The 25905-nt window shown below is 39.1% G+C and overlaps 2 protein-coding genes across 4 annotated transcripts in view; both read right to left on the bottom strand.

Annotated features, from left to right (window-relative positions):
• Window positions 1-1293: 1293 nt before the first annotated feature.
• On the bottom strand, window positions 1294-5949 carry LOC113437179 (uncharacterized). The gene is made up of 2 exons (XM_026702057.2): window positions 5132-5949; window positions 1294-2634 (listed from the first exon to the last, which is right to left on the bottom strand). Exons 1-2 carry the CDS (start codon window positions 5469-5471, stop codon window positions 2039-2041), a joined length of 936 nt encoding a protein of 311 aa, XP_026557842.1. The 5' UTR covers window positions 5472-5949; the 3' UTR covers window positions 1294-2038.
• Window positions 5950-9806: 3857 nt separating this feature from the next.
• The window catches only part of MXRA7 (matrix remodeling associated 7), a 56163-nt gene continuing 40064 nt past the window's right edge, over window positions 9807-25905 (bottom strand). Inside the window, exons 4-5 of one of the 3 annotated variants that reach the window (XM_087924793.1) lie at window positions 25359-25439; window positions 15575-17192 (exon numbers count right to left, since the gene is read on the bottom strand). In XM_087924793.1, coding sequence (XP_087780919.1) covers window positions 25406-25439 — 34 coding nt within the window. In that variant the 3' untranslated portion in view covers window positions 15575-17192; window positions 25359-25405. Of the gene's footprint in view, window positions 11591-15574; window positions 17193-25358; window positions 25440-25905 lie in introns of those variants that run through there. The other 2 variants (XM_087924790.1, XM_087924791.1) reach the window with 2 other exon arrangements.

Here is a 25905-nt window from a genome sequence, read left to right as displayed (position 1 = left end):
AGATGCAGATTGGTGGCATTAGCGATCAATAAGTAACCGCACTGATCTATCCCCAAGGCAGGTAAGTGGAACTTCAAACAGACCATTCAGTTTTCTGGAAGCAGTTTGAATTTGAAAGCAGCTTTCTGAGCCTTGAATCTGCTCTAGTAGTAGCCTGATGGAGTTATGCATGTTGTAGTCAGAATCAAACATGATCAAGGGGCATTACAACTTGTTCAGAAACAAACTGCTGTACTTCTGGAATGCTCAAAACAACTTGTTCCAAAAACAGAATCACTCATTTTGAAAGCTAAATGTTCCATGGCAAAATTTTTGCACATCTTAATTACAAACTTAGTTGGAAAGTCAAAATGTGTATACACCTTTTATAGAAAAGTTAAAGATGTAATAGTATTTGGATGTTGCTGGAACTTCTGTTTACATTTCATAGTCTTCCTCACACATATCCATATTCCTCACAGATTATCATAATCAAATACCTATAGTAATATTAGTACAGTATTAAAACTGTACAAATGTTAGGAAACATCAATTCACGGACAGGTGAATTTATTATAATGTAAATCTGCTTCATTTCCTTTGAATAATGCCATGACTGCCAAAGATTTAGAAGTGATGGCTTTTGCTTAACTCCTGTTGTCTCACATACATACCGACAGGTGGCATATTAAAGTTTCATAATCTTTCTGGAATATTTTCCCCCAGTGTTTGAAATATGCATGGGATCATCCTCAGTCTAAATAAATGCTATTATGGTTATTATGTAATGTACAGTATAATCCAAATCCTCCCAATAAAATAGTAATTTGTAGATTTATAATGAAACAGTAAAAAAGGGTATAAATAACCTGATGATTATTCTTATAAAAACTACGAACAAAAGGATGATTTTTCTATCATTTTCAACTAACAATGGAAATAACAACTAGCTTTGAATGTTATCAGATAAAATTCGCAAGATGGGGTGGAGGAAGAAACAATGCAGTCCCCCTTTAAGACTATTGCGCTTTATTCTTACTTTATACTTTTACCAGCAACATTTTTCTCTTTTTCCCTTTTCTCTTTTCCCCAGCTTAAGGAACAATTATATGAAATCTGAAAGCTAAGTCACTACTGCTAAATTCATAGGTAGCTATTTGTATTTTCTCTGACAGGCCAACTAATCCACTTGAATTTCTTTTACTTGTTATGGGTGTTATAGCTAGCTTTTTTTTAACCACTATTATTGAGAAATACTGCTTATACAGAAAATTCCTAATATTAAGTATTAATATTAAGAAAATAGAATCCATACTGTTAAAAGTATTTAATCTTATAAGCGTCCAAAAATAAATGAAGGAAAAAAAACATATACAGGGCAATATGCTGCCAAACGCCATAATAATTTTCTGAATGTGCCATGCTAGAAAACAACTTTTGTTTGGTGTCATGGCTATTGATCCAAGTCACCTCTTTGACACAATGCTTTTGGACAGAACCTTACAAATTCCTAAATGTCTTACTAGGTAATAGCCTTCAATGGCACTAGGTTCTTGGATTAAACTATTTGTCAACTGTGGTTTGACAGCCATATTAAATATACAGTATTTTGATAACTGTTATTTACAAAATACTCTTTCATGTCCAACCTCAGCCATTTCTTTCAGATATTATTATAAGAAAAAAACCCTATTCAATATGTTTCTACATATATATAATATTATATATATTAAATATAATAGAAACTGCTTCTTTAAAGAGTAAGATAGAAAAAAAACAAGGCACAAGCAGGTATGTCTACTTAACAAGTTTGTGATGTTATGATGTTATTTTACAATAACCCTCCAAGGGAGTAAACACCCAGTTTCATTAACAATTGTTACAGAAGACCAAAAGTTAACTATAGGAACACATCTGTTAATCTGTAATGTATCTGTGAGAGAAAACTTTGAGCTATATTGTATAGATATAGTCAGCTCATGTCTCCTTTTTTTCAGGTAATAATAAAACCAATCTTCCCAAACATTATACAGACTGCTTTTCAAAAACTCTTTCCCAGCTACTGCAAAATCTGATACAATCTTAAGACCTTCTTCAGATTTGCTATGAAGATATCAACTCCCTCATCAGACAGATCACTGACATCTGGCAAGAAGAGATGTGATTTATCAGAGGTAATCAAATTATGTGACAGAAAGTGCACACCAATTTTATTGCAATAGTTTACCATTATCTTGTTAACCACAATTTGAGCATTTTCTGTAGATCTATGCTTTGGATCATTTTTCCAAATACGTATTGGTAACAGTGAAGACCAAACTATAACAGTATCTGGGAATGCTCTTTTAAGAATACCTAAATCATTTTTCATTGAGATAATGACTGAAGTATTATTTTCGGGAAACAGATCATCTTCACCAAGATGAATTATTATTACTGATGGAGGAGATCGAAGATGATAAATTTCATGCAAAAGAGGTATAAGCTGTGTCCACATCATGCTCTGTATCCCATGCCAATACACATTTGCCCGTGAAGTTGAGATGCCTAATTGCAATCCTTGTGGGCGACTTTGCGCTCTTTCTTTTGATGCCAAGATCACAGAATTCCCACATATCCATATTTCCTTTGGTGCAGGTTGCAGATTTCCGACACCTAAAAGCAAAATACCACATTAACTCCTTTGATTCAAGTTCTACATAAGTTTACTATTCTGACGTCAGAACAGCAACAATACCCCTTGAAAGTATAATATAAAAATGTTCCTATGATGGACAAATTATATCAAGACTTAAAAACAAAATCAAGAAATGCAGGTTAATTATATCTTCAAGAATGTGCCATAGTTAAATTTCAGAATATTGTTAAGACAATGGATTATGCAAAATAGAATGAACAGAACAGGGGATGACAAGAAATCAGTTCAACTATGAGGTTGAAGATGAACTGGCACAAAAAGAATTCATTCTTAAAAGATATGTGCTGATTAACAGATGAAAGGACTTTTCACTTCATATTTTGCCACCACTATACCAGGACAAAGCAAGAGTTTGGCTTACACCAGTGGTTCTTAGCCTTTTCTTCATCATGGGCATCCTTTATATACCTTTTGTGGCCACAAACCATGGCCAAGGATTACCAAGACTTAACTCAAAGTCTTAACTTAAATCATAACATTTCTTCAAACCTTTGTGGACCCCCCAGGGATCAGCGGACCATAAGTTGAAAAACACTATCACCGCCATTAATTCTCTCCCACTCCAAAGTAGCAGCAGTAATACATAAGCAAGAAAAATCATAGGAGCAGTGCTATTCATACATTTGTGATCTCTTAGCCTTTCAGAAGATTGGGCTTTTCCACAGACATTAAGAGCAGGGCCCCAAAATATGTGTATTCTTGTACAATTGTTATATAATGTCTTAATGGTTTTTCTATGAATTTGTTTATTTTTAATTTTGATCAGTTTTTATAACAGCTTTGTACCATATATCAAACTTGTTAACTGTCCAGATTTCCCCTATGTATTCAAATGGGACTGTAATTAATATAGGTTTTGTAACTTGGTATTTTAGTGGTATTGCTGTTATTATATTATCCTTGGGATGGTGACGTTATTCGGCAGGTGGCATTTCGTTCTTTTGAGAGCGGTACATTAGAATGTCATGTTAATATGTGCCATTGTGTATACGGGTAAAGGACAATAAAGGCTACCTTATCTTACTGCTTTTGCTCTGACTGCTTGCCACCTAGAGTTATGTATTTAATATGGGTAGTCATTTTGAGATCACCATGTGTGTAAATGTAGAAAAAACTGTTTAATCTGATCTGGAGAGAACATACACCTGTATTTGTGGCATCCCTCTGGGGCTCAAGAATCTGAAATACCCAGCTGTTTTCATCTGAGCTTAAGCTATTGTAAGAATCACAGAATTTCCATAAACATGTAAGAATCACACAATTCTGAATGGGGAAAAATGTGAAAAGTTGAAGATGAAGGAACAGGATTAAAGCTTGAAAAATGGGGAAAAGACAAAATAGCAAAGATCCAGTCTAGCATGAGTATCTAGGAAGATTCCAGAGCAGATCACAAAATATCTGATTTACAAGGAGTTTGAAAACTACAAGAATTATCATAAGTCAGCAAGAATTGATCAAGAACAAATCTTGCCAGAATAACCATATTTCACCAAACGCTACTGCTTTGCATCTCATTCTTGAAAAAAGGATTTTGAGATATCAGGAGAGGTTCAGAGAAGGGTGACAAAGATTATCAAGGGACTGGACTCTAAGCTTATGAAGAGATTGAAGGAGCCGAAAAAAGATGACCGAGGTCAGTATGGCAGTACTCTTCAACTAAAACACCTGAACAGATGCTACACAGAAAAAGGTCACCACCTTTCTTGCAACGAGGTACAGGAATAATAGATTTAAGTGATAAGACAGGTTCTGATTAGAAAAATTAGATATTTGGGGGGGGGGATCATAATATTTGGAGAAGTGGGTATATGTGCTCCCATTCCTTGGCTACATGAAAGCCAAAGCGAAACAGCCATTTGTGGGAAATGGATTTGAGGGCCAAAATAGCCCTTTCTAAATCAATGATTCTAACGCTCTGTGTTTCCTAATATTGATAATTTAAATTAAAGCTGCAAATATGATGGGAGCACACAACTTACCATGAAACATGCAGTTATAGAATAGAACAAAACAGAATTAGGAATAGAATTAGGAATAGAAGCAGAGGGAGGGGGAATGGGCAGGGCTGGAAGGGACCATGGAGGTCTTCTAGTCCAGCCCCCTGCTCAAGCAGGAAAACCTATACCATTTTAGATAAGTGACTGTCTCTAGACTCTTCTTAAAAGCATCCGGTGTTGGATTTCTGGAGGCAAGCTGTTCCACTGGTTATCATAATCCAGTCACACATTACCTTACCTTTTCAATCGCTATCGGGACGAGACAAAGATCGGTCCCGTCACATTGGGTATACCTATGGATGGAGAGTTTGTCTATCCCACTCATTGGCGCTAATTTTTCTGGCAGAAGCATAAAGCCAACAAGAGGTTTTTGCACATATGATGGCAGGGTATACAGAGAAGTTTCCGTTCAAGAGAAAAGCAAACATTTCCAGATTTCCAGCCTTACTTAACTTACCTGCTGCTGCGGAGGGCACCACCGTGATTACAGCGGTACGTTTCTCATTGACTGCCTTCTTCCTTTTGTCGACTCTCGCCACTAGCGGAATAGGGTTCAAGTTTCCCCCAGAAGCTGCTACTCCGTTGCAACCCTCCAAGTTCACGGCGGGAACACTTTCAGGGGCTCCCATGGCCGCCGGACCCAGCAAGCCACGTCTCCCCGCTGCTATAACTGCGTCCAGGGCTTTCATGAGAGAGGAGTTGGGCGGGTTGCCCTCGGGATCGGGGGGCTGGGCATCTTTATTTCCCATAGCCTTATAGAGACCCGGGCTACCGTCGTTGGGCTTAACGGGTACCATGGCAGAAAAACGCAGTTTTGTTTGGGGGGGGGACGATTTCACTTTAGGGCAGAAACGAGGGACTCTCTGTTCACTGAAGCTGCCTCCACCGTCCAAGGACCGTCCTTAAGAGAAAGACCACGTTAGGCCAGAGGGGCCGGGTGAGTGGACAATGCTCCACGAAAGAGAAGGAACCGAGAACTTTTTTCTGCGGAGCCACGAAAGGCAGAAGAGGCTGAGAGCAAGGGAAGACTACCTTCATATGGGCTGACGCGGCCCTGAGGCCTACCCTTGCCTGTCCACGCCCGCGGGTGCGGGGTGGCGCCCACAGCCAAGCACAGCGGTCCGTTACCCTGAAAACCACTTCCCGGTCACGTTCCCTCTTCTAATCCCGACCGAGATTTAATCGAGAGCATCAAAAGAGAAACCGCGAGATTGTACGGAAAACGGCTCTACCCGGCCGCCATAGGTTTAAAAAAAAACCCAAAAAACATTGCCCGATGGCTCAGGAATCCGCATGCGTATTAGATTCGGTAGGGATTCTGTAGTTGTGTAAAATTTAGACGCGCACGGCGCGCTCACTTCCAAGTTCCTTTGGACTCGCTTTTTTGTCTCCGGGGAAGATTGTAATAGAAAAAGCGCGGGCTAATCCAGAATTTTATTTTGTTGTTATTACAAAGCAAATGGTCCCGCTTGCATTATGTGAAAAAGTTATTTACCACAGCAAGGTTAGCTATTGTGTTTTGAATTTTTAGTCTCAGAAGACATATAAGCAAGGAAAAAAACGATAGTTGAACGTTGCCCAAAGCCACAAGCGCAACAGCAGCAAACCGTATCTTCCGCAAAGAGTATTATTACTTGCGAGGTTTAAATATGTTTAAATATTTCTAACATTTTAAAGAAACCCAAACACCCCAAACAAAACCCTAGTTAGAAATGCGGTCAACTCTTCCACTTTTCTTTGCTAGTTTATGGTTTGTTTTTCCCGTGCCTTAAGAGCGGATCTCACTTCCGTTAAAAAAGAGGAAAATGATAAACAACCATCTTAAGCCGGAAGTTGTACTATCTTAAACAGGAAGTCGTACTGGGTGAGTAATTCTTCATTTTCTTAGATCTACATTGCTCTTTCTGTGAACTCCGCAAACTGTTGCTGCAGGAGTGGGAAGACGACAAGGAGCATGCGCATAAGGAAAGGTTGTTTCAAAGAGCGGACACTGCCTTCTATGTATTGACCTGCGTGGGGTCTTGTTGGAGTTTAGGCTAGCCGACTTTTTTTTTAAAATGATACCGTCACTTAAACCATATCTGCCTGGTTCACAAAGGCACTGTGACTGTGTTTGCCTGGGCATCTTATTCTGGATTAACTAATCTCGATCTGGTTTTGATTGAACGGGAAAAAATTATTTTCATTACATAACAATAAAATGTAACTGGCTACTTTATGGCTCTGTATTGGCGCAAAGTAGTTGTGACTTCAGCCTTCCTTGAAATTAATTGGGACCATATGGTTGACATTAATGCTTATGCTATCTCAAAGGCTAGTCCCCTTTGTAAAAGTGTAACGCTTGATTTGACTGTTGCCTTCAAAAGGGATTTGTCAAGCCGAAAAAAAAAAAAAAAACTTTAAACAAATATTTATGCAACTAAAAATTGTTAGTAAATTCCACGCTGGATGTAGCATAACAATAAACTTCAAACTAACCCGGCCGACATTTGGCCTATTTTGTTGGGCAACTCATTCTTTTATGATTGATTATTCTGTATGTTGTGTGAACACAGCTAAAAAGTGGCATTTTTTGAAAATCAACTTTACATAAATTTATGTGGGAAAAAAAGCAAAATTGAAGATGTGTTGTGATGGAAGCCACATTGAAGTTGACACATGTAAAAAAGTAAGGTAACCAACTTTTTTACAGTGAAAAGGAGCACACAAATTGAAAAAAAAAACCAAAGCCACTTGTGCGTGGCGCACTCTCTCAAAACAATTCTCCTGTGTGGAGTGCATGCATCTCATAATCGCGTCTCGCTGCACTGTACCAAGCCTTGACGAATCATCATGTCAAATACAAATACGTCATCACACACAATGGATCTGCTCGGCATCGATCAAATATGGAGATTTACAGATTAGTCTTCAAATATCAAAAAGGAGAACATGGAGGAGGATATTTTTTGAGGGAGGACAGAACTTTCAAAAGGAGGATTGTCCTCCCTAAAGAAGGACAGTTGGTCACCTTAAAAAAAGGAGTAGACTGTGCATCGTAACATTGTAAATCTTGCCTTTTTTTATCCTTCCCCTCACTCTCAATAGACACCATTTTCTTACCATAATATATAAACTCATTTACATTGAATCATAATTTTGTCTTTGTGAACAAAGACTAAGATATAGAATATACTAAAAAGGCATGCAGACAGACACACACACATAATTTAGAGGTATTAGCCATTTTGAGAATAATTCTCACAGATAAAATAACCATTCAGAGCAAATGGTGATTGTGGTTTTTTTTTCTTTTTTCTCATCTTTTCTCTTGCAGTGTTCCTCTTCTTTCTTTCCTAGTGCAGTCAGTGGCTAGGCAAGTGATTAGGCTTAGCAATGTGCCATTTCTTCATGAACATGTCTATTTACTGACAAGTGCAATGTATGTCTTACAGATAATAATTGAGTGGGGTAGTTTATAACCCAGGAGACAAAAATACAATTCAAGATTATTTTAATATATTTGGCAGATGGTCTAACATAATACTAAGAAATTTAACAAATACAAAATTCTGTATTTTACATGCAGAAAGCAAATGCACAGGGTCAGAATGGGAAATACTGTACATGGCTTGGTAATACTACTTGTGAAAAAGATCCTGAATCAGAGGTGGTATTCAGCAGGTTCTGACCAGTTCTGGAGAACCAGTAGCAGAAATTTTGAGTAATTTGGAGAATCGGCAAATATCACCTCTGACTGGAGATTCTGCAATTTCCTTCCCCTGCCACGCCCACCAAGCCACGCCCACAGAACTGGTAGTAAAAGAATTTGAATCCCACCACTGAATTAATATTTCATTGCAAACAAAATAGCAATCAATACTGTGAAAGGGCTGCAACAATGTAAAATGCAATTTTGGACATCAGCAAAAGCATAGTTTCACTTTATTCACTTTATTTATCATACCCACTTCAATTCAATGTCTAGTTCTGAGCATCACATTTTAAGAAAAAAATCAAATAAACACCAAATGATTCATAAAATATTGAACATGTTTTGTAATGATCATGATTAGGGGAATAGAAAAATGTTAGGAAAATTTGAACAGCTTAACAAAAAATAGTGTAGTCCATTAGATCTGTCCAAGCAGAGCTCAGATATTTGTTGTGGTGTTTTAATTTAGATTTTTGCATAGAGCGGGCAACTGGTTTTAGGGCCACAGAACTTCTTCTGACTTCGTAGCAGTGGTGGGATTAATTTTTTTTTACTACAGTTCTGTGGGTGTGGCTTGGTGGGCGTGGCAAGAGAAGGATATTGTAAACTCTCAATTCCCACCCCACTCCAGGGGAAAGTTACTGCAAAATCCCATTCCCTCCCTACCCTACTCACCTGCTTTCTAGCTCTGTTCTCCTGTGCAGGGCAACAAAAGACCCAGCTGATCAGCTGGGACTTGGGAGGCAGAGAATAGATGAGGGCGGGGCCAGTCAGAGGTGGTATTTGCTGCTACACCGGACTACTCAAAATTTCTGATACCGGTTCTCCAGAACTGGTCAGAACCTGCTGAATACCACCTCTGCTCTGTAGTTCCTAGATTTCATAATATGATTTACATTATTTGAGTCCCACCATTGTGATTTTATAAGTCATGGTTTATGTCTTAGTCTACTAGGTGAATTAAGTTGGTTATGGCTTCATGTGATTTGTAAACTCAGCCAGTTTATGGAGGATGGAACTTATAATGCCAACCTTACTAGGTGTGGAACTTACACACCAATGACCGGTGTAGTTTCGAGCCAAAATGTTGATTTACTCCAAAGAGATAGGTTTAGGGTAATTTCTGTGTCTGTGCAGTTTTCAGTTTCTCTTTTCTTACCTCAAACAGCATAAACACAAATACCAAGCTTTCAAGTAGCTGATTAGTTGAGCACATATACATTTTGCCACTAGTCCTGAAGTATGTGGAACATGAATTCTTTTATTTAAGAAAATAAAAAGTTCCAGAAATAATTAAAAGAACCAAACTACCATACCCACTCTCCATTATAGTATAAATTGTTGGAGAAATACTCCCAGAGAAACCCGTAGGCCTCCTATGTCTTCTCTGCCACCTGGGTGATGAGGTTTCAGTGTATTCTTCTACTGCCAGGATACAGCTCAAAATCTCCCAAACTTTATTAAGAATCTGCAGTCTTAGACAAACAGAGGCTTATTAGGTAAGGTTCCCAGGTGAAAGTCCCTGAATATACTACATACAAGCAAACTTATATAGTAAATTTCATACAAAGCATTTCAAATGGTGCCATAGCACTGGCTAATCTACATTTGATCATTTACACATTTCTAAGGAAGTAATAAATCCATCAAAATGTTACTTTTGACAATCTATCATAATTGTGGCATTTCCAGAGGAATCTTCTAGAGGAGTTATTCCATTATCAATAGCAGCCATTTTGTGGTACAATTTGCATCTCCACTGCAACCTTGAAACTGCATAGCCAGAGTTCCTGTTCACATCCTAATAACAAAGTCATTTTGGCCTCTTTATTAGGACTAAATTCCACATGAAACCCAACCACAATTCCTCTGGGTCCATCCATCTATTACAAAAACCAGTCTCTAAATTATCTCTTTAAAAATAAAATAAAAATGAATTTGCTCTAGGTATTTGTAGGTATCTGTTGTTCTACCTCAGCAGATGGCAGCACCAAATCAATTTTGCTGACCATGGATGTTAAGTAGGTTTGTGGGGCGAGGGAGTGCCTTCCAGTTAGGGTTGACTTCTAGTGACTTCCTGGACTAACTCTGCTGTTTTCCTGGCATGTTTTTAAGAAGTAGTTTGCCTTGCTCCTTCCTAGGACTGAGAAACAGTAACAAGATCGCCTGGGTTGATTTTACACCTAAGGTGGGACTAGAACTTATGATGCCTTTAACCACTACACCAAACTGGCTTTCAAGTAGATTTGGCCCTGGATTTTACTTTAATTGCCCAAAATGAGAAGGAGCCTGGTAGTAGCACCTTTTCAGAATAACAGATTTTATAAAAGGACCTGAGCTTTTGTGAATTACAGCCTACTTTAACTCAAGTCAATAACAGAATCAGTAAAGGGCCTTTTGTGGCTAAGAAGCTTAAAAAAAACCCATCCTACACTAAGGCAATGCCACTTCTGTAATGTTGCTTTAAAACACTGTGGATTCAGTAATCAGAAATCTAACAATCCACACATTTATTATCCATAGTTCCTATCAAAACATTTAATCAAAAATTTATACAAGTGTCTACAGTTTGACACTTTTTATCTTAAATATTTACAGAGTTAATCTAAAACACAAGCTTCTTTGAAAACAAAGTTTAGTATAAAGTGACAGATGCTATTTACTTGTTTTTAGATTTACAGTAGTGTTTCTGATTTATTAGCTCCATTTATCAGACTCACTGGTTACTTATATTTATCAAGAAAGTTCTTTTTGAAAGTGTCTCCATTGTGTTACAGATAAGTTCAAAAACAGCTTGTCTAATATCATTCACTGCCTGTAACATATCTGCATGTAGCAATGGAATATTTGCATTCAAAAACAGTATAAGATCATTGTAAGAAATTACAACAGCATTTGGTATATTTTAGCGCCTTAAATATTGATTTGACAAATATTGATTTGACAACTAAATGACTTTTATTCTTTCTCAAAAATCATTTTTAAAAGATAAAATACAATACAAAAACTATTCATTGCATTTTCATATACAATATATTCTAACCATGTTGAAAACTACAGCGTTTACAGTACACCTTTAGTATACTGAAAAAAAGAAAAACTTACATCTACATGTCATAAAGCTTAAGTTGTTCTTTGATATCAGATTCAGACATATCACCAAAAGTGTCTGATTTTTCCTTTAGAAGGGTGAAGATGGCAGCCAGCTGCTCTCTCTGAACCCTGCCAAGAAGAGAACAACAAAAAGGGAAAAAAATGGGGATACTTTTGTTTTGAGAAAAACTGTGGAGTTTGACAAGATAGCCTGCAATATGGGATGTTTCCTGTCTGAAATTTTTAAAAATGCATGATGGAGATGTGTGAATAAAAGCTTTTTTTAAAACCCTAAGAATAAAAGACTGCACATATTTGACCTGAAATGCTGGGAATCTTGGTTTTGAATCTCCCGTCAAGATGCTTTTTTATGTGGGATGACCCCACATACTTCACATTTTCACTTTTAGCAAGCTATCCCTTGCATGAATTCCCTGATATCATGAATTCCAATGTATATTATGGGTTGTGAACAAATTACACAAGGCACTAGGATTATTCACCTACAAATTAAATAATTTAAATGGGTGAACAGTCTCTTATTGTTCACCCATTTAAATAACAGCACATGTTGTAAGGATCATTTTTAAGAACAAGCGATAGCTAAGAAATCCAGTGCACTTTACAAATGTACTATCATTGTACAGCCACATCATCACTATTTTCTGATACTATGAATAAGGAATCCACCAACTAATCAGTTGAAATGTGGACACAAATGAGGATGCTTGTACAGTACTGTCATTCATTGAATAGGCTGGAGTATGACATTAGAATGGATCTCAGTCTGGATTGATTATCTTACCTACCCTCTTAAGAGACTGGTGTCTCAATCCATCTTCTTCTAACAGGTAGCCCTCAACATCACCACAACTGAGATCAGAATTTCCATCACTAACTTATGGAGTCGTAAAGCATAATGTCACATGATGCAACTGCAATACCAGCAATCCTGGTTGCTGGCATAACTCCAGATGTATGGGTTGTTAAGTGGGAAGCAGACGGGTCCATAAGGAGCATGGGGGTAGTACAAAGGAGTGAGGGAGGCCTGACATAGGCAAGCCATGCGTGAGTTCAGGGGTGTTGGGGAAAGAAGGTATGGGATGTGTGAACACATACGTGCAAGCACAGGGAGGCTAGGGAAGAACTATGCTGCGGCTCGGGGCCTTCTTGGTACACAGAGACTCTGGGACTGCAAGAAGTCCCTGAGCCACAGTGCAAAGCCGCAGCCACCCCTGGAAGCCTCAGCTGCCCCAACCCAGTAGTGCTATACAAAACCATTATGCTATGGAAAGTGCCAACAGCATGGCGCAAAGCCACAGAATTCCAGGAAGTATCAACAGCATGGGGCAAAGCTACTGTGCCCCAGATAGTCCCCAACCCCTGCCACAGTTGCTTTTGCCCTTCTGCATTCTGAGCCCACCCCACCCTCCATTCTGCTGCACCACACAAAGTGTTAACAGCATGGCACAAAGCCAAAGCATCCCAGAAATTGCCCCAGCTACACAGCTGCCACCCATGAAAAGAACTAGATAGGTAGGGGGAAGGTGAAGCACCCTTGAGGTTGTAAATGTGGGCAGGCTGCCAAGTCCAATTTGGATGTGGTCTGACTGTGAAGTGCTGCAACAGCCATAACTTTGGGGACTGGTTGTGTAAGTCACTTTTTCAGTGCTTCTGTAACTTCAAACAGGTACTGAATGGTTGTAGGTTAAGGACTGCCTGTGGTATTTGAACATTAAATGAAACATTTTTTAGGAAGTATTTCCCTTATCTTAGTTTAACAGGAGGATTCTCAGCTTCTTCCATTTTCCCAAAGTTTCCTTGCTTCTGGGCTATCTGCTGAGTATAAGTATGGCAGGTTTGCTGCTAATGCTGCCATAATTCTTGAATAGGCTGTGGCCTGAGTCCTTTTTTGCATTCACTAATGCTTGTAGGATGCATAGATCTGTCTCTTATTCTGCTTCTGCCATCATCTGCCAGAACTCCATATAACTAAGAGGGCATTTTTAAAGTTTCTAAAGTCTCTCTGGGATGTTTGGGCTAATTTTTAGATGGCCACTGCTCCCTTTCAAGCTCTTAAAAAGCAGAGCCGTCAAGTTGCAGATGCTCTTAGGACTTTTTTTAAAAATCTAAATGCCTATGTGCCTATAGCACCACACCTGTCAGTCCGCCAAGAAAGGGGAGGAAAAAATCCTCAAAAAAATCATGCCAAGTCATAATGTGGCATGTTGGTTTTTAACACAGTGTACAGCAGGCTTGTCCAACCCGCGGCCCATGGGCCGCATGCGGCCCAGGTCGCCTCGTAATGCGGCCCAGTGCCCACCCCAACCTTCATGCCAGAGCCAGCAAGGAGGAGGAGGAGGAGAGGCAGGCGCGGGGCGAGGCGAGCGCCAGGCCAAGCAGCAAGAGAAAAGGCAGGCGCCGTCAGAGCGCCACCTCCTGCTGTTGCCCCTGCCGCCACCGCCGCCGCTTCTGCCCCCCCGTCGCTGCCGCTGCTGCCCCGCCACTTCTGCCCCGCTGCCGCTTCTGCCCCGCCACCGCTGCCCCGCCGCCGCTTCTGCCCTCGCTGCGCCGCTTCTTCCCCACCACCGCTACTGCCCCACCACGCTGTTGCCCCCGCACCCCGCCACCGCTTCTTCCTGCCACCGCCATCGCTACTGCCCCTGCCACGGGGCAGCGGGGCAGAAGCGGCGCGGGGGCAGCAGCAGCGGGGCAGAAGCGATGGCAGGGGCAGAAGCGGCAGCTGCGGCAGGGCAGAAGCAGCGGCGGGGGCAGAAGTGGTGGCGGGCAGAGCGGCGGTGGGGGCAGAAGCGGAGGCGGGGGCAGAAGCAGCAGCAGTGGCGGGGAAGGCTTCTGCCCTCACCGCTGCTGCTGCTTCTGCCTTCCAGTCCTGCCTCATCCAGCCGGGCCATTTGCAGGAGGAGAGGTAGGCGCAAGGCGGATGAGCTTTCTCCCGCTCCCCCAAAAAAATTTGGCTGGAAAATAAACCATGATAAAAACTGTGATAAAAACCATGATAAAAATAAATATTTTTAATAAATAATTAATAATAAATAATAAAAACATCTCACTAACTTCATTTCAAAATAAATTTAATATGTTAACTATGTTTTCTATGGTTTTTTTGGATGATCAGGTATCGTTACTGTTATTTTATTTTATGTGTGGCCCAAACCAAATTTTCATCCTCTAATGTGGCCCAGGGAAGGTGAAAGGTTGGACACCCCTGGTGTACAGCATCAATCCAGTTGCCCAGATATGTAGGCAATTTTTCCCCTTGATGTCTTCTTTAGTAATTACAGTGGTACAAATTATAGCCCTGCCATACATACAGGCAAACTGTGGTAGAAAAAGTATTCACCATATGTATATTGGGCCAAACATTTAGGAACTGACATTGGGGGGAACCCTCTTCCTTTTATTGCACTTCTAAAAAGACATGGATTTACAACAAGCTTGGATCAAAATCATTACCAGCTGTGAAAAATGGTTAGCAAGTTTACTTGTATGCAGACATTCTTAGTTAGGACAGTAATTGGTTTTACATCTCTACAGTTGTGTGCAAAAGTTTAGCACTCTTGTTCAAAGTGTGTTTCAATGAATCCCTAAGTTAACAGAACCTTTGCCTAGTACAAAATTAATTTTTCTCTGCAAATTTGAATGCATACTTACTATTTATGTGTACTGTTAATAAGATTCAAAATAAAACAATGGTGAATATTGCAGGTGTAAAACATGTGTGGATACGTTGCAAATCAGTATTTGTAACATCTCCTTTAGAAAAAATAACCACTTCCAACTATTTCTTGTAACCACCTAGAAAGTGTCTTTCTATTCTTGCTTTTGAAATTTTCCTTGCTTTTCCTTGTAGAATATTTCTAGCTCATGGATTTCTTTGCATGCTATGCATGATTGGGATCTCTTTATAGATTTTCAGTAATATTCAAGTCTGGCGACTGTGAAGGACATTCTTATAGTAATTTAAACTATGGTTTTGTTTTCTAAAGGCAATCAATCATAACTTTCCCAAGTTCCAATTCAAATCTGAATTTATTGGAAGCAAGAGCTGTGTGCATACTGTGCATATTTACAAACACAATGACCAGTCAGGAAAACTATTTAAATGTTTATTGGTCTGAAAAATGGCAATATACATTTTGAAACTGCTAGAAATTATAGTCCTTTGTACAAGATCTACTTTCATATTTAGAAAAACAAAAACAAAACAAAAAACCCACTCAGACAGCAATATGTCATTACTGAAGAGATAGCTTTGCTCATTGCCACTAGTCATTTTCCTTATATATGTATTGCTGCATACTGAAAGATTATATTGTATATAAGGCATTATTTGCATAGTTAATGGTGTTTTGAGTCTATCAATGTGAATTGGAGGCAAAGTGGTTGCTAACAAATATCTCAAAGCGGAGTGTCCTTATATGAATGGGATTTGGTTGCAAACTGTACTATATTAGAGAAAATAGGTATAGGAATGGAAGCTTATCTTTTGCAAATTAATTATGGTCAAAGATTCTGCTGTTTCTTAAATAAGCCTGGGGGACAGGGAATTAGTCTAGAGGAAAACAGTTCTTAAACCTATGTGTCCCAAAGAATGATTGACTAATTAATTTCAAGTATTTCCAAATAATTAAGGTTTTGTTTCAAAAAGTAACAGGGGATAGATTATGAAGCTTTCCCTCAAAACACAGGAGAGCAACATTTTTTAAAAAAATCCAATCTATCAAACAGGAACTGATTATCAGTAACATAAAAAATGATGCGATGCCAGAATAGTGACACAACATAAAAGGATATATCTTTAGTCTTATTTAGGAACTGGTAAAAACTGTTCCTAAACTGGTGAAATTGGTAACCAAAGGGCCATTTTACATTCCATAGCTCACATTTTCAGATTCTATTCTTGGGAACAGGCTTGAAGTGTCAAGTAAACAAAAGCATTAGCTAATGAAGCACTCTTAATCCTTGCAATTAAAATTAGTCACAAATTGTTATACTAAGGCTGCAATCCTATACTCTTATTTAGGAGTACACCCCACTAATGGGACAAACTTCTAAATAAAAAGATAAATCTTTTGTTTCTTAGGACTTCCTTCTATCCAAGATGAAATACTGTCTCATTTCCAAGAGGTCACAGTCTGTATCATGCAACCAACCTTCCATCTGTGGATGGAAGGAGCCTTTAGATTTAGAAGGTTTCATATATTACAGCTGTCTTCAAATTCATCTAAGAAGGTTTTTGTGGTCCAGGACAGAGTGGTGAAAAGGGCTTGTTCTAGCTTGTTCTACCATCTAGACAGGAAACAGGTCCATTGTACAATAATTTATCAGTTTTCTCCAGGTTATCTAGTTAATTGTTTTTGTTTTGTTTGGGGGGAGGCTGCAGATATGGAGTACTGAACACAACAAAGTGTGCTTGTTTATTCCCCCAGAGATCTTACTTTACATCCAAGAACAGAACCTGCACAGTGTAGTCTGTTATTTTCTCTAGCCATATAATTATCCAGACCAGACCCCAACTTGTTCCAATCTTGATATTACAAGGATTGATTCTGAGGAACTCAGCTTCAGCCAAACGGAAAGTCTTATATTTTGAGGGATATTTTTCGGTTGTGTTTGGGGTTTTGCCCTTTTTTTTCTCCTCAAGCCTTTAAAAATGCCAAAAGGTAAGTCTTAGGAAGAGTCTAGGGATAACTTCATATAGTCTTCAGTTCTGCAAAGAGAAACAAGAAGAAAATAAAGAGAATGCATTTTAATTGTGTCACCTTGGGTCAGTTATATATTACTAATGCTTTTATTTTTGTAATAAGAGGAGAACAACTCAGTGCAGGAAAGGAGTCTTAAGGAAAGTTTCTAGACCTTTTGGGCATACACAAATAACATAAAGATGCCTCAGGTTTGAAGAGGTTACTTCATCATTTGCAGCAGGATAGCCTAGGCCCAAGAACATGAGTATCTAATGCAGCATCTCTCTTTTCCCATCAGGAACATTTTACATTTCTCTCTAGCCCTATAAAGTGAAAACTGACAAGGATCTCTTGGACATTTGGGGAAAGGAGAAATACAGAACTGTGTCTGTACTAAGTACTACCTTCTTTTGCAATCCCATGATTTGTTGCTCAGATTCATGAATAAGCCCTATGGCTTCAGGTGTGAGGATTCAATATGAGCTGCTCTATTTGTCAGAAGCCAGATTTGCGAGCCCAGAATTGGAACTTGCAATCAAGGGAACTGCCATACTGCATAGCTGCGGTATCAACAAGCTCCTTTTTTTGTACTGGAAGTTCATCCAACTTCCTTCAAAATTCTGTGAATGAAGCAAGATGATAAAAGTTTTCATTCATATAGTCCCATGGCAGATACTAGTTTTCAAATGTCCAAAAAAGTATAATCATTCTATGAATGCTACTTTCATTTTCAGTTGTGTGTTTTTGTAAGTCAAATACTGGGTTCATAAATTTTAAGAAAGCACAGGCTTGGTTAGGGTCATTGTTATGATGAGGTGGATACTTGAAAATCATTCATCATAGATTGTTACAGAAAAGGCTATTGATTTTACATATTTTACATCCACTTCTTGAATACTAGGCAAAGAGTTTGTATAAAACGTAAATGCTGTACTTTTTAAGCTGAAAGTCTTACTGTTGTACGAACATTTTTCTCTTTTAAGTTGAGGACAGTTAAAGCAATATTTATGAATTAATGACCATCTACAGGAGGGCTCCCCAAACTTTGCAACTTTAAGAGTTGTGGATTTCAAATTCTAGAATTCTGGGAATAGAAGTCCACAAGTCTTAAAGTTGCCAACTTTGGAGACCTCTGATCTATAGTTATGCAGATCATCTGTGGTTAATGCAATTAAAACCTAGAATGAACAATCTGAAGCTCCAGGAACAGATGAAACCTTCAAATCTCTCTTCTCCCCACCCACCCCACCTCCCCAGAGATTTCCTTTGTCTATAGTTGCTGAAAAACTGACGTCCCTTAATATATTGAGATAGGGAACATATGGACATGAAAGTATAAGCTCTAAAATACAGGGGGGAAAAGCCAAGAGACCCAGGGAGAAGACTGGTCTACATGGATGACAAGTCACTTCTGAGCTCCTTGGTCTTTTCCTTTGCTTCCCAAGAAGCACCATTTCAGCAGTTGGAACTGAAGAAGCTTCTTGGTGAGAAGCAAAAGGTTTTCAAAGGAAAAAAAAACTCCAAGAAAGTCTAGTTTCCTTTTGGAAAAAGCACCTTTGGGATATTGCAATAGACAACAGCTAGTTGCTAAGTTTCATTTTAACAGACAATATTAAGATATTAAAAGATGGGCCACCCCAGGCTTCCAGCTGCAGGTAATCACAGATTAGCTCTGTAAAAAAGTGGTCAACAAGCTCTTCTATATTATATTATAGTGTTTGCCTGTGCTTATGCTTTATTTTTAAGTGACATATAGTGCACTTTTTTTACAGTTATAATCTACATGGCCCATTTTGTAAAGTAACTTTGGGGCAAACAGATTGAGTAACATTTGGAAGTCATTTTTTTAAGATGCGCAATTATACAGCAGTTGTCACCACAACATTAATAGCATTTCTTTAACAACGTTAAAGCATTTCTAACTCTATTTCAGCTGAAATATTTCTTCTAAGCAGACATTATAGCCAGGGGTAGGATTCAAATTTTTTAACAACTGGTTCTGTGGGTGTGGCTAAGTTGGTGGGTGTGGCTTGGTGGTCATGTTATTGGCTGGGCATGGCCAACTCAATATCACTCACATCGAGACACACATCTCCTCGCCTGGCCTCTTATGACTGTGGGGATGCTGCAACAGTTGTGTGAAAAATGGTCATAAGTCACTTTTTCCAGTGCCATTGTAACTTTGGATGGTCAATCCACACAAGCAAAGTACCAGCAAAGGAGGGGAAAAAAACTCCAGAGACATTCCTGAGACAGGAAGTCTAGTCCTGCCAACAATGTAATAAGGGTTAACAGAGAGGCAGTTTCTATAAGCAACACCAGAATGTTTCCTTCCTGCCTTCCTTACAGGATTAGGCCAGTAATTTCTTCTAACAACCAGTTCTCCAAACTGCTTAGAATGTTAACAACCAGTTCTAGCGAATAGGTGCAAACTGGTAGAATCCCACCCCTGGTTATAGCATCAGTTGAAAATGCAGGCAGAAGGAGCTCACTTGCTTTCATATGTTAATTCAACAACACAGCAAGTCATTGGTATTGTCAGGTTGATATCCTAATACTTTAGTGCAAAGCTACAGAAATTTTGGAAGCTTCAGGACATTATTGTTTACTATTATTGCAACAATAGTAAAGGCAGCAGAATTCTCTGAATGATTTTGAGCTGGGAGAGGAGGAATATTTTCCTTGGGCATGTAAAGCTTATTTCAGATTTGAATTTACCAATTTCCCCCCTATGTTTTGCTGTTAATTTGCTGCTGAATTACCTCAATAATCTGAAAACCTTCAGGACTGCAAAAGTTAGGGGATCATGCATAGTTTGAAGTTTAAACCCCATCTACTAGCATTTTGTTAATATACTAACAATTATTATTTAAATCAATGGCTTTACGTTTTACCTGAGAAACCCTAAAATTGCCTGGAGTAATTCTTTGCTATAGAACTGTTTAATTTGATGGATTATTATCTAATTATCTCTTTTATGAGGATATACTTGCAAAATACAGGTCAAAACTGAGAGCTGACTTTCAAACCAAGAGTTTCGAAGGAAAGCAAATTCATCCAACTTCCTTCAAAATTCTGTGAAAGGAAGCAAGATGATAAAACTTTCATTCATACAGTCCCATAGCAGATGTTAATTTTCAAACATCCTGGTAGTTTACTGGTTTTGACTCGCCTTTTATCGCTTGCTGAAGCAGAAACTGTACCCACAACATCTAATAGGTTTTCAGGCAGAAAATGTCTGACTGTGACAGGGTCAGAAATATGAACAAGGAGGCCAATTCCTCGTGTGTCCAATCACACTTGGCCAATAAAGAATTCTATTCTATGAAGTATAGAAGACTATATTATGGAGACTGCAGACAGGCTCATGAGAACTAGAAGCTGAACAGAAATGGAAAACAATCAAGGGGCCAAAGCAGCTTTTCTTTTCGTACCCCCACCCCCATCTTCTCTCTCTCTGCAGTTGTAAAGAAAAAAAGAATACAGTTCATCGATTAAATTTCCTGTGGAGACAATTCCTATAGAGACTTATGGTCTTGCGGGAAATATTCAGCAGCTCTCTCTCACACCCAGAAAAAAAGGACAGAAGCAATCTTTAAAACATGGCAAAAAAAGATAATACTGTATTTGGAAGACATTCAGGCTGGCTCCTCTTTGACTAAGTGGGAGGAGGGGAAAAATACAATCAGATTTGCAAGTGTCTGTTAATGTAGTTTATCTCTATAAAGCTGACTTCTAATTTTATTGTGGTATCTGTTTCCTGATCTAGTAGTCCATAAGGCTGGAATTTTCCCAAGTGTGATTTATTTCTTAATACAAATCAAAATAATAGTAACAATAATAATGCAAGATCAATTCTGTGCCAGGAATATTTAGGAAATGTGCCACAAAAGAGAATCGGATAAAGGTATAAAAAAAAAAACCCATCAATTTTTTAAATGTCAAAATTCAAAATCGGACACTATAGTTTTTAAGAAAACTTACTGCATTTGAAAATAACAATTTTAAAAGCATAGAGCAGCCAGCTACTCTATAGTCCAAAGCATATTTTTGATTTTCCAGTTCTTTCCATACTTCGTTGCTGCATTTTTAACAAGGTGCTTCTTCTGGTGCCCCAAACCAGATAACTGCTAGCAGAAATAGGTCTTGCTGCCGAAAAATATTGGGCGCGCCAGATTGCTGATGTTTGGGAGATTATAACTGATCTACTTTTAGAATCCCACTTCTTTAGTAAATAAAATTTACAAAATGTGTATTAGGTTATTTTCACAAATAATACCTGCAGCAATATCCGGGTCTTTCTGCTGGTTGGATCAGGTCATAGCTAAAGTTACTCAGAATCACAATCCAGATGAAATAGGTTAACTGAAGCCTTAGTGAACCCATTGGACAATGCACGGGATTTCAATATGATGGCTAGAAACCACCCAGGTGAAAGAGCTGACCTATTAAAAACTGGTCTGGTGTGGAAATCTTTCTGGCTTAACAGATTGAACAGCATTTAAACTTAATTTGAAGAGTAACATTCCCTACCCTTATACCCTGCAGAGGACAAGAGCAATAACTGAAATTTGACAACACCTGTTACCCCTAGTCTGGTTTAACTGGGAATTAATAGTAACTGTAGTCCAAGATGTCCAGAAGCCCCAGGCTAGGGAAAGAAACACTTGGCAGTTTTATTGAGGGCACTAACAACCTCAAAGTGCTTGCCCATCCTTCTTCCCCAACCTTCTATCGTGCTGCAGAAGATGAAATGAAAAAATAATAATAAAAGGAGCAGAAACTTACCAGCCTCTCTATCCCAAAGAAGCACCATGCTGGACAGGAAGGCAAAGCTGCTAGTAAAGGAGTGGGAGGAGGAGGAGGAGGAGGAGGAGGCAAATAGAGAGGAAGCAAATGACAAGAAGAGGTGAAGATATTCACCATCCTAAGGCAACATATCAACACATAGGGTTTCAGCAAGCAAAAATTATGGGGAAATTAGCAGAAAAGCATGCACTGAAGAGCAGGGTTGGCAGGTGCCAAGGGATAACTGTTCCAAGAGATCCCCACCCTTATGAAGGCTGGTGTTTGGGGAAAGGGAAACTGGAAAAATGTTTAGATGCCTTGATTAAGCTTCTGCTCCTTTGGCTTATATACAGGAGCAGTTACGAATCGTCCAGTCCAAATTTAAATATAGCTTATTGACTTTTTTGTTGTTATAAGAAGACAATCTGTCTGTTTTTTGTTTTTGTTTTTTAAGAAAAGAAGAAGCAAATGGAAAACGCTGCCCCCTCTTGCTGTACCTTCTTGGATTTCAGCAAGGGATTGTGGTGGCCAAATAGCTTTTTAGCATCAGATGTTCTTTCATTTAGGTGATTTGAGATTCGGATTGTGGTATCCAATTTGCTGCAAGCTTTTCTCATCACTGAAGTTTAGATGAAAGGCATAGGACAACTGGAAGAGCACTCTTGTCTTATTTTATCTCACTCCATTCCTCATCTGATAAATGAATGCCTACTGGTAAGCAAGTATTTGTACATCTTCTCTCACCCAAGTAGCTAACAGAACATGTGATACTGCTATAACAATCTTCATTCCATATTCCCCATCCCTAGTGGAATGGAAATAGGAAAGTATGATGACAAAGGAAGTTCCTTAATGCATTATCGAAGGGGACCTACATATGAAATTATATCTCCAAGAAGCACCTAAGCAGGACTTGAGGGTTTTAGCCTCTCCCACTGTTAATTCCCAGCATCCACTCTTCAGAGGTATAAATCTCTCTCCTGGAGGCAGAGGTGATATTCAGCAGGTTCTCACCAGTTCTGGAGAACCAGTAGTGGAAATTTTGAGTAGTTTGGAGAACTGGCAAATACCATCTCTGACTGGAGATTTTACAGTATCCTTCCCCTGCGAGGCCCAGCAAGCCATGCCCACAGAACCGGTAGTAAAAAAAAATTGAATCCCACCACTGTCTGGAGGTAATATGCAAACATTATAATTAGCAACCCTTGTTCACTTTTTTTTTTTTTGCTGTAACTGGGAGAAACAGTTTTCTGTGCTTAGCACAGATCTTTTGCCTCTTTTAACCTTCAAAACAAACCTCAGATTCTCAATTTCACTCATCTACCCCACTGAAAGAAATGTGATAAAAGAGGTTTTACAGCAAATGACCAGAAGTACACATTCGGTTTGTAAAAAAACAAGTTTCCCTTTCTAAATCTGCTGTGCTATTGTTATTTTAGCAACAGATAGATAGCATTTACAAGGCAGGGAACCTTCAGTTCTATAAATGTTGCTGAATTACAACTCCCAATATGTTCTCTTCTCCCATTTGCCCTAGGTAGGTCTCATGAAAATGTTTTTTTTTAAAAAAAGCACTTAAGAGGACCACAGGTTCCCCTTCCCCTAGAATAAATATGTACACATCTGTTATGTTCTGAACTTCAGGAACGAAGTGCGGTTGAGGGGATCTATCTTCCCTCTTGCTTAATACTAGACACCCTATATTAATAACAATAGCACTTAAGACTTATCTACTACTTCATAGGGCTTTACAGCCCATTCAAAGGGGTTTACAGAGTCAGCATATTGCCCCCAGCAATCTGGGTCCTCACTTTATCGGCCTTGGAAGGAGGGAAGGCTGAGTCAACCTTGAGCAGGTGAGGATCGAACTCCTTGTGGTGAGTTGAATTAGCCTGCAATATTGATTTCTAAACACTGCACCACCATTTAATACCCATTTTTGGTATTCAATAATTCTCCAAAGATGCTAGGAAATACAGGTTTGAGAAATGTTATGAAAATTACATCTCAAGATTCCTCCAGAAAATACCAGTTACTAAAAACTGAAGGAGATATGCCCAAATAATACAATTTAGCAAAAGGGATTTTGTTGGTAATTTCAAATAAGAAAACATCTTAACTTCATCTTTTGATAGCATGCCACTATTAGGCCTTCATAGTGTCAGCTTTCAAGGAAAAATGAAAAATACAACATAATAATTAAGAGATCAGAATTGCAGATATGCAGGAAACCATTGTTCAAGTTTCAAAACTTGCATTAAAATTGTTTTATAAATAAATACATAATACAGGTCCTATTGGAATTAACTGGATGTACATTTATAGGCATGGAACTCACTTGAATTTAGCCCATTTGCAATGCATTAAATATCTGCCATTTAATGAAAAACTGCAGCTCCTGCCTACAATCTACATATTATTTATAGACTTGACTGAATAGCCTGAAGCTGGTGCCTCAGTAGGGAGCTATGACTAATCCTTGGAGCCTCTTTGACTGATTGCTCTCCTTCCCTGTTGTTTTTCTGCCTCTTCAGGTTGCCTGATTCCTGAAGAAGTACAAGCAAGCTCAGAGAGCAGCAAAAAGGAACAGCAATACCCTCACTTTTTCTGGAAGACCTGCAACTCAACTCAAAGAGCTTTTTCTGTAAGTAGGTAGGGGCAGCATGCTGAGGAAGCAGAACAATTTATTCTGATACCTATACTAAGGACTATTATTCTCTGGTGTCTGCAAAGCCCCTGTAAATAGGCTTATAAAAACCAGAGCAAACATGGGGGACACTGTATCTTGTAAGGCAAAATATCAAAGATTCTATAGCACCGTCCATAGTGTGCAACTGATGCCGATTTATTAAACAAAAGAGATTGAAGCATGTTCTTTGATTGATTGTGCCACCGATATCTCACAGTAGCTAAGAGCAGGAGCTTTACATTGAAAAACAAAACCTTTCTGCTGATATCAACGTACTGACTCTCTCGGCCTTAATCTCCTCCATAGAAACAGCTACATATGACTGATTCGGACAGACGGTTCCTCCAGCCCCAAAAGTACAGAACTGTCATCCAGAACTCATTGAACTGGCCAAGTTGCCCAAAGTTCAGACTTCAAATTGGAAGGACATGTTCCTCCTCTTAGCTAAAGACTGTGGGTGAGGTAATAGATGGGAAAGGCCAGCAGCATATGTTCCACTAGGCAAAAGGACACCTCTTTTGTTCCGCTGAAGTGTGGTGCTCCTGATAAATGAAACGGGGCACAGAAGAGAGGGAGACTATTTTATTAGTTATGAATAGGGAGAAGGGAAGGAGGTGCAGGGGGAGGGGAAAATACATGGTCAATTTTAGTTTCCAGTCACATTAGCAGAGGTTATAGGTGGAACCACTACTTCTAAGAAGTATCATCTCCTTACCAAAAAGATTTGCTAGAATGTTTGTGGCCGAGGACCTAAGGTACTTGCTACAGGGATGTGAGGTCAGAGGTCAGTTCAATCCTGCAATATAATAAAGGCAGCAAACCTGGGTCACATCAAAATGGCAGCAATGCCAGGCAATGCCCAACAGGAGGAAAAAAAAAAAAGGAAGAAAGCCAGGGAGGATCAGGGTGCACACGCAGGCACATGGCATGAAGAACCAAAGGCTCGAAGGGCGGATGGCATGGCTTTCCTCAGCTGATTCAGTGTAGTTCCTTACCTGAGGGCAACCCTGTCCAAAGAAACCACAACAAAGGAGGAGGGTTTGGAAAAGCCTGAAATAGAAAAATGCTGATGCCACCACCAGCTCTCCGAGGGGGGTGGGGAATGGGACAAAAAACAAAACAAAACAAAAAAAGCTGGGAGAAACAAACACAGACAGACAGACAAGGTCACAGTGACAAGAAACAGAAACCATTAGAAGAAATGCAACAGTCTGCCAGATGCCCATTAGCAGAAGAGGTGTGGGGGGGAGGAGTTTGCAAAT

This window comes from Pseudonaja textilis, chromosome 2 (genome assembly GCF_049901715.1).
Source record: "Pseudonaja textilis isolate UNSWEBS1 chromosome 2, rPseTex1.2, whole genome shotgun sequence".
Lineage (NCBI taxonomy): Eukaryota > Metazoa > Chordata > Lepidosauria > Squamata > Elapidae > Pseudonaja > Pseudonaja textilis.
The sequence above is the reverse complement of the archived record's forward strand: the minus strand, read 5'-3'. Positions and strand labels throughout refer to the sequence as shown.

Excerpts from the sequence above, each read along its gene's own strand:
- LOC113437179 (XM_026702057.2), bottom strand. The coding sequence starts at position 5,471 with ATGGTACCCGTTAAGCCCAACGACGGTAGCCCGGGTCTCTATAAGGCT. Across the intron at positions 2,635-5,131 it reads GGTGCCCTCCGCAGCAGCAG|GTGTCGGAAATCTGCAACCT; the intron begins GTAAGTTAAGTA and ends TTTTGCTTTTAG.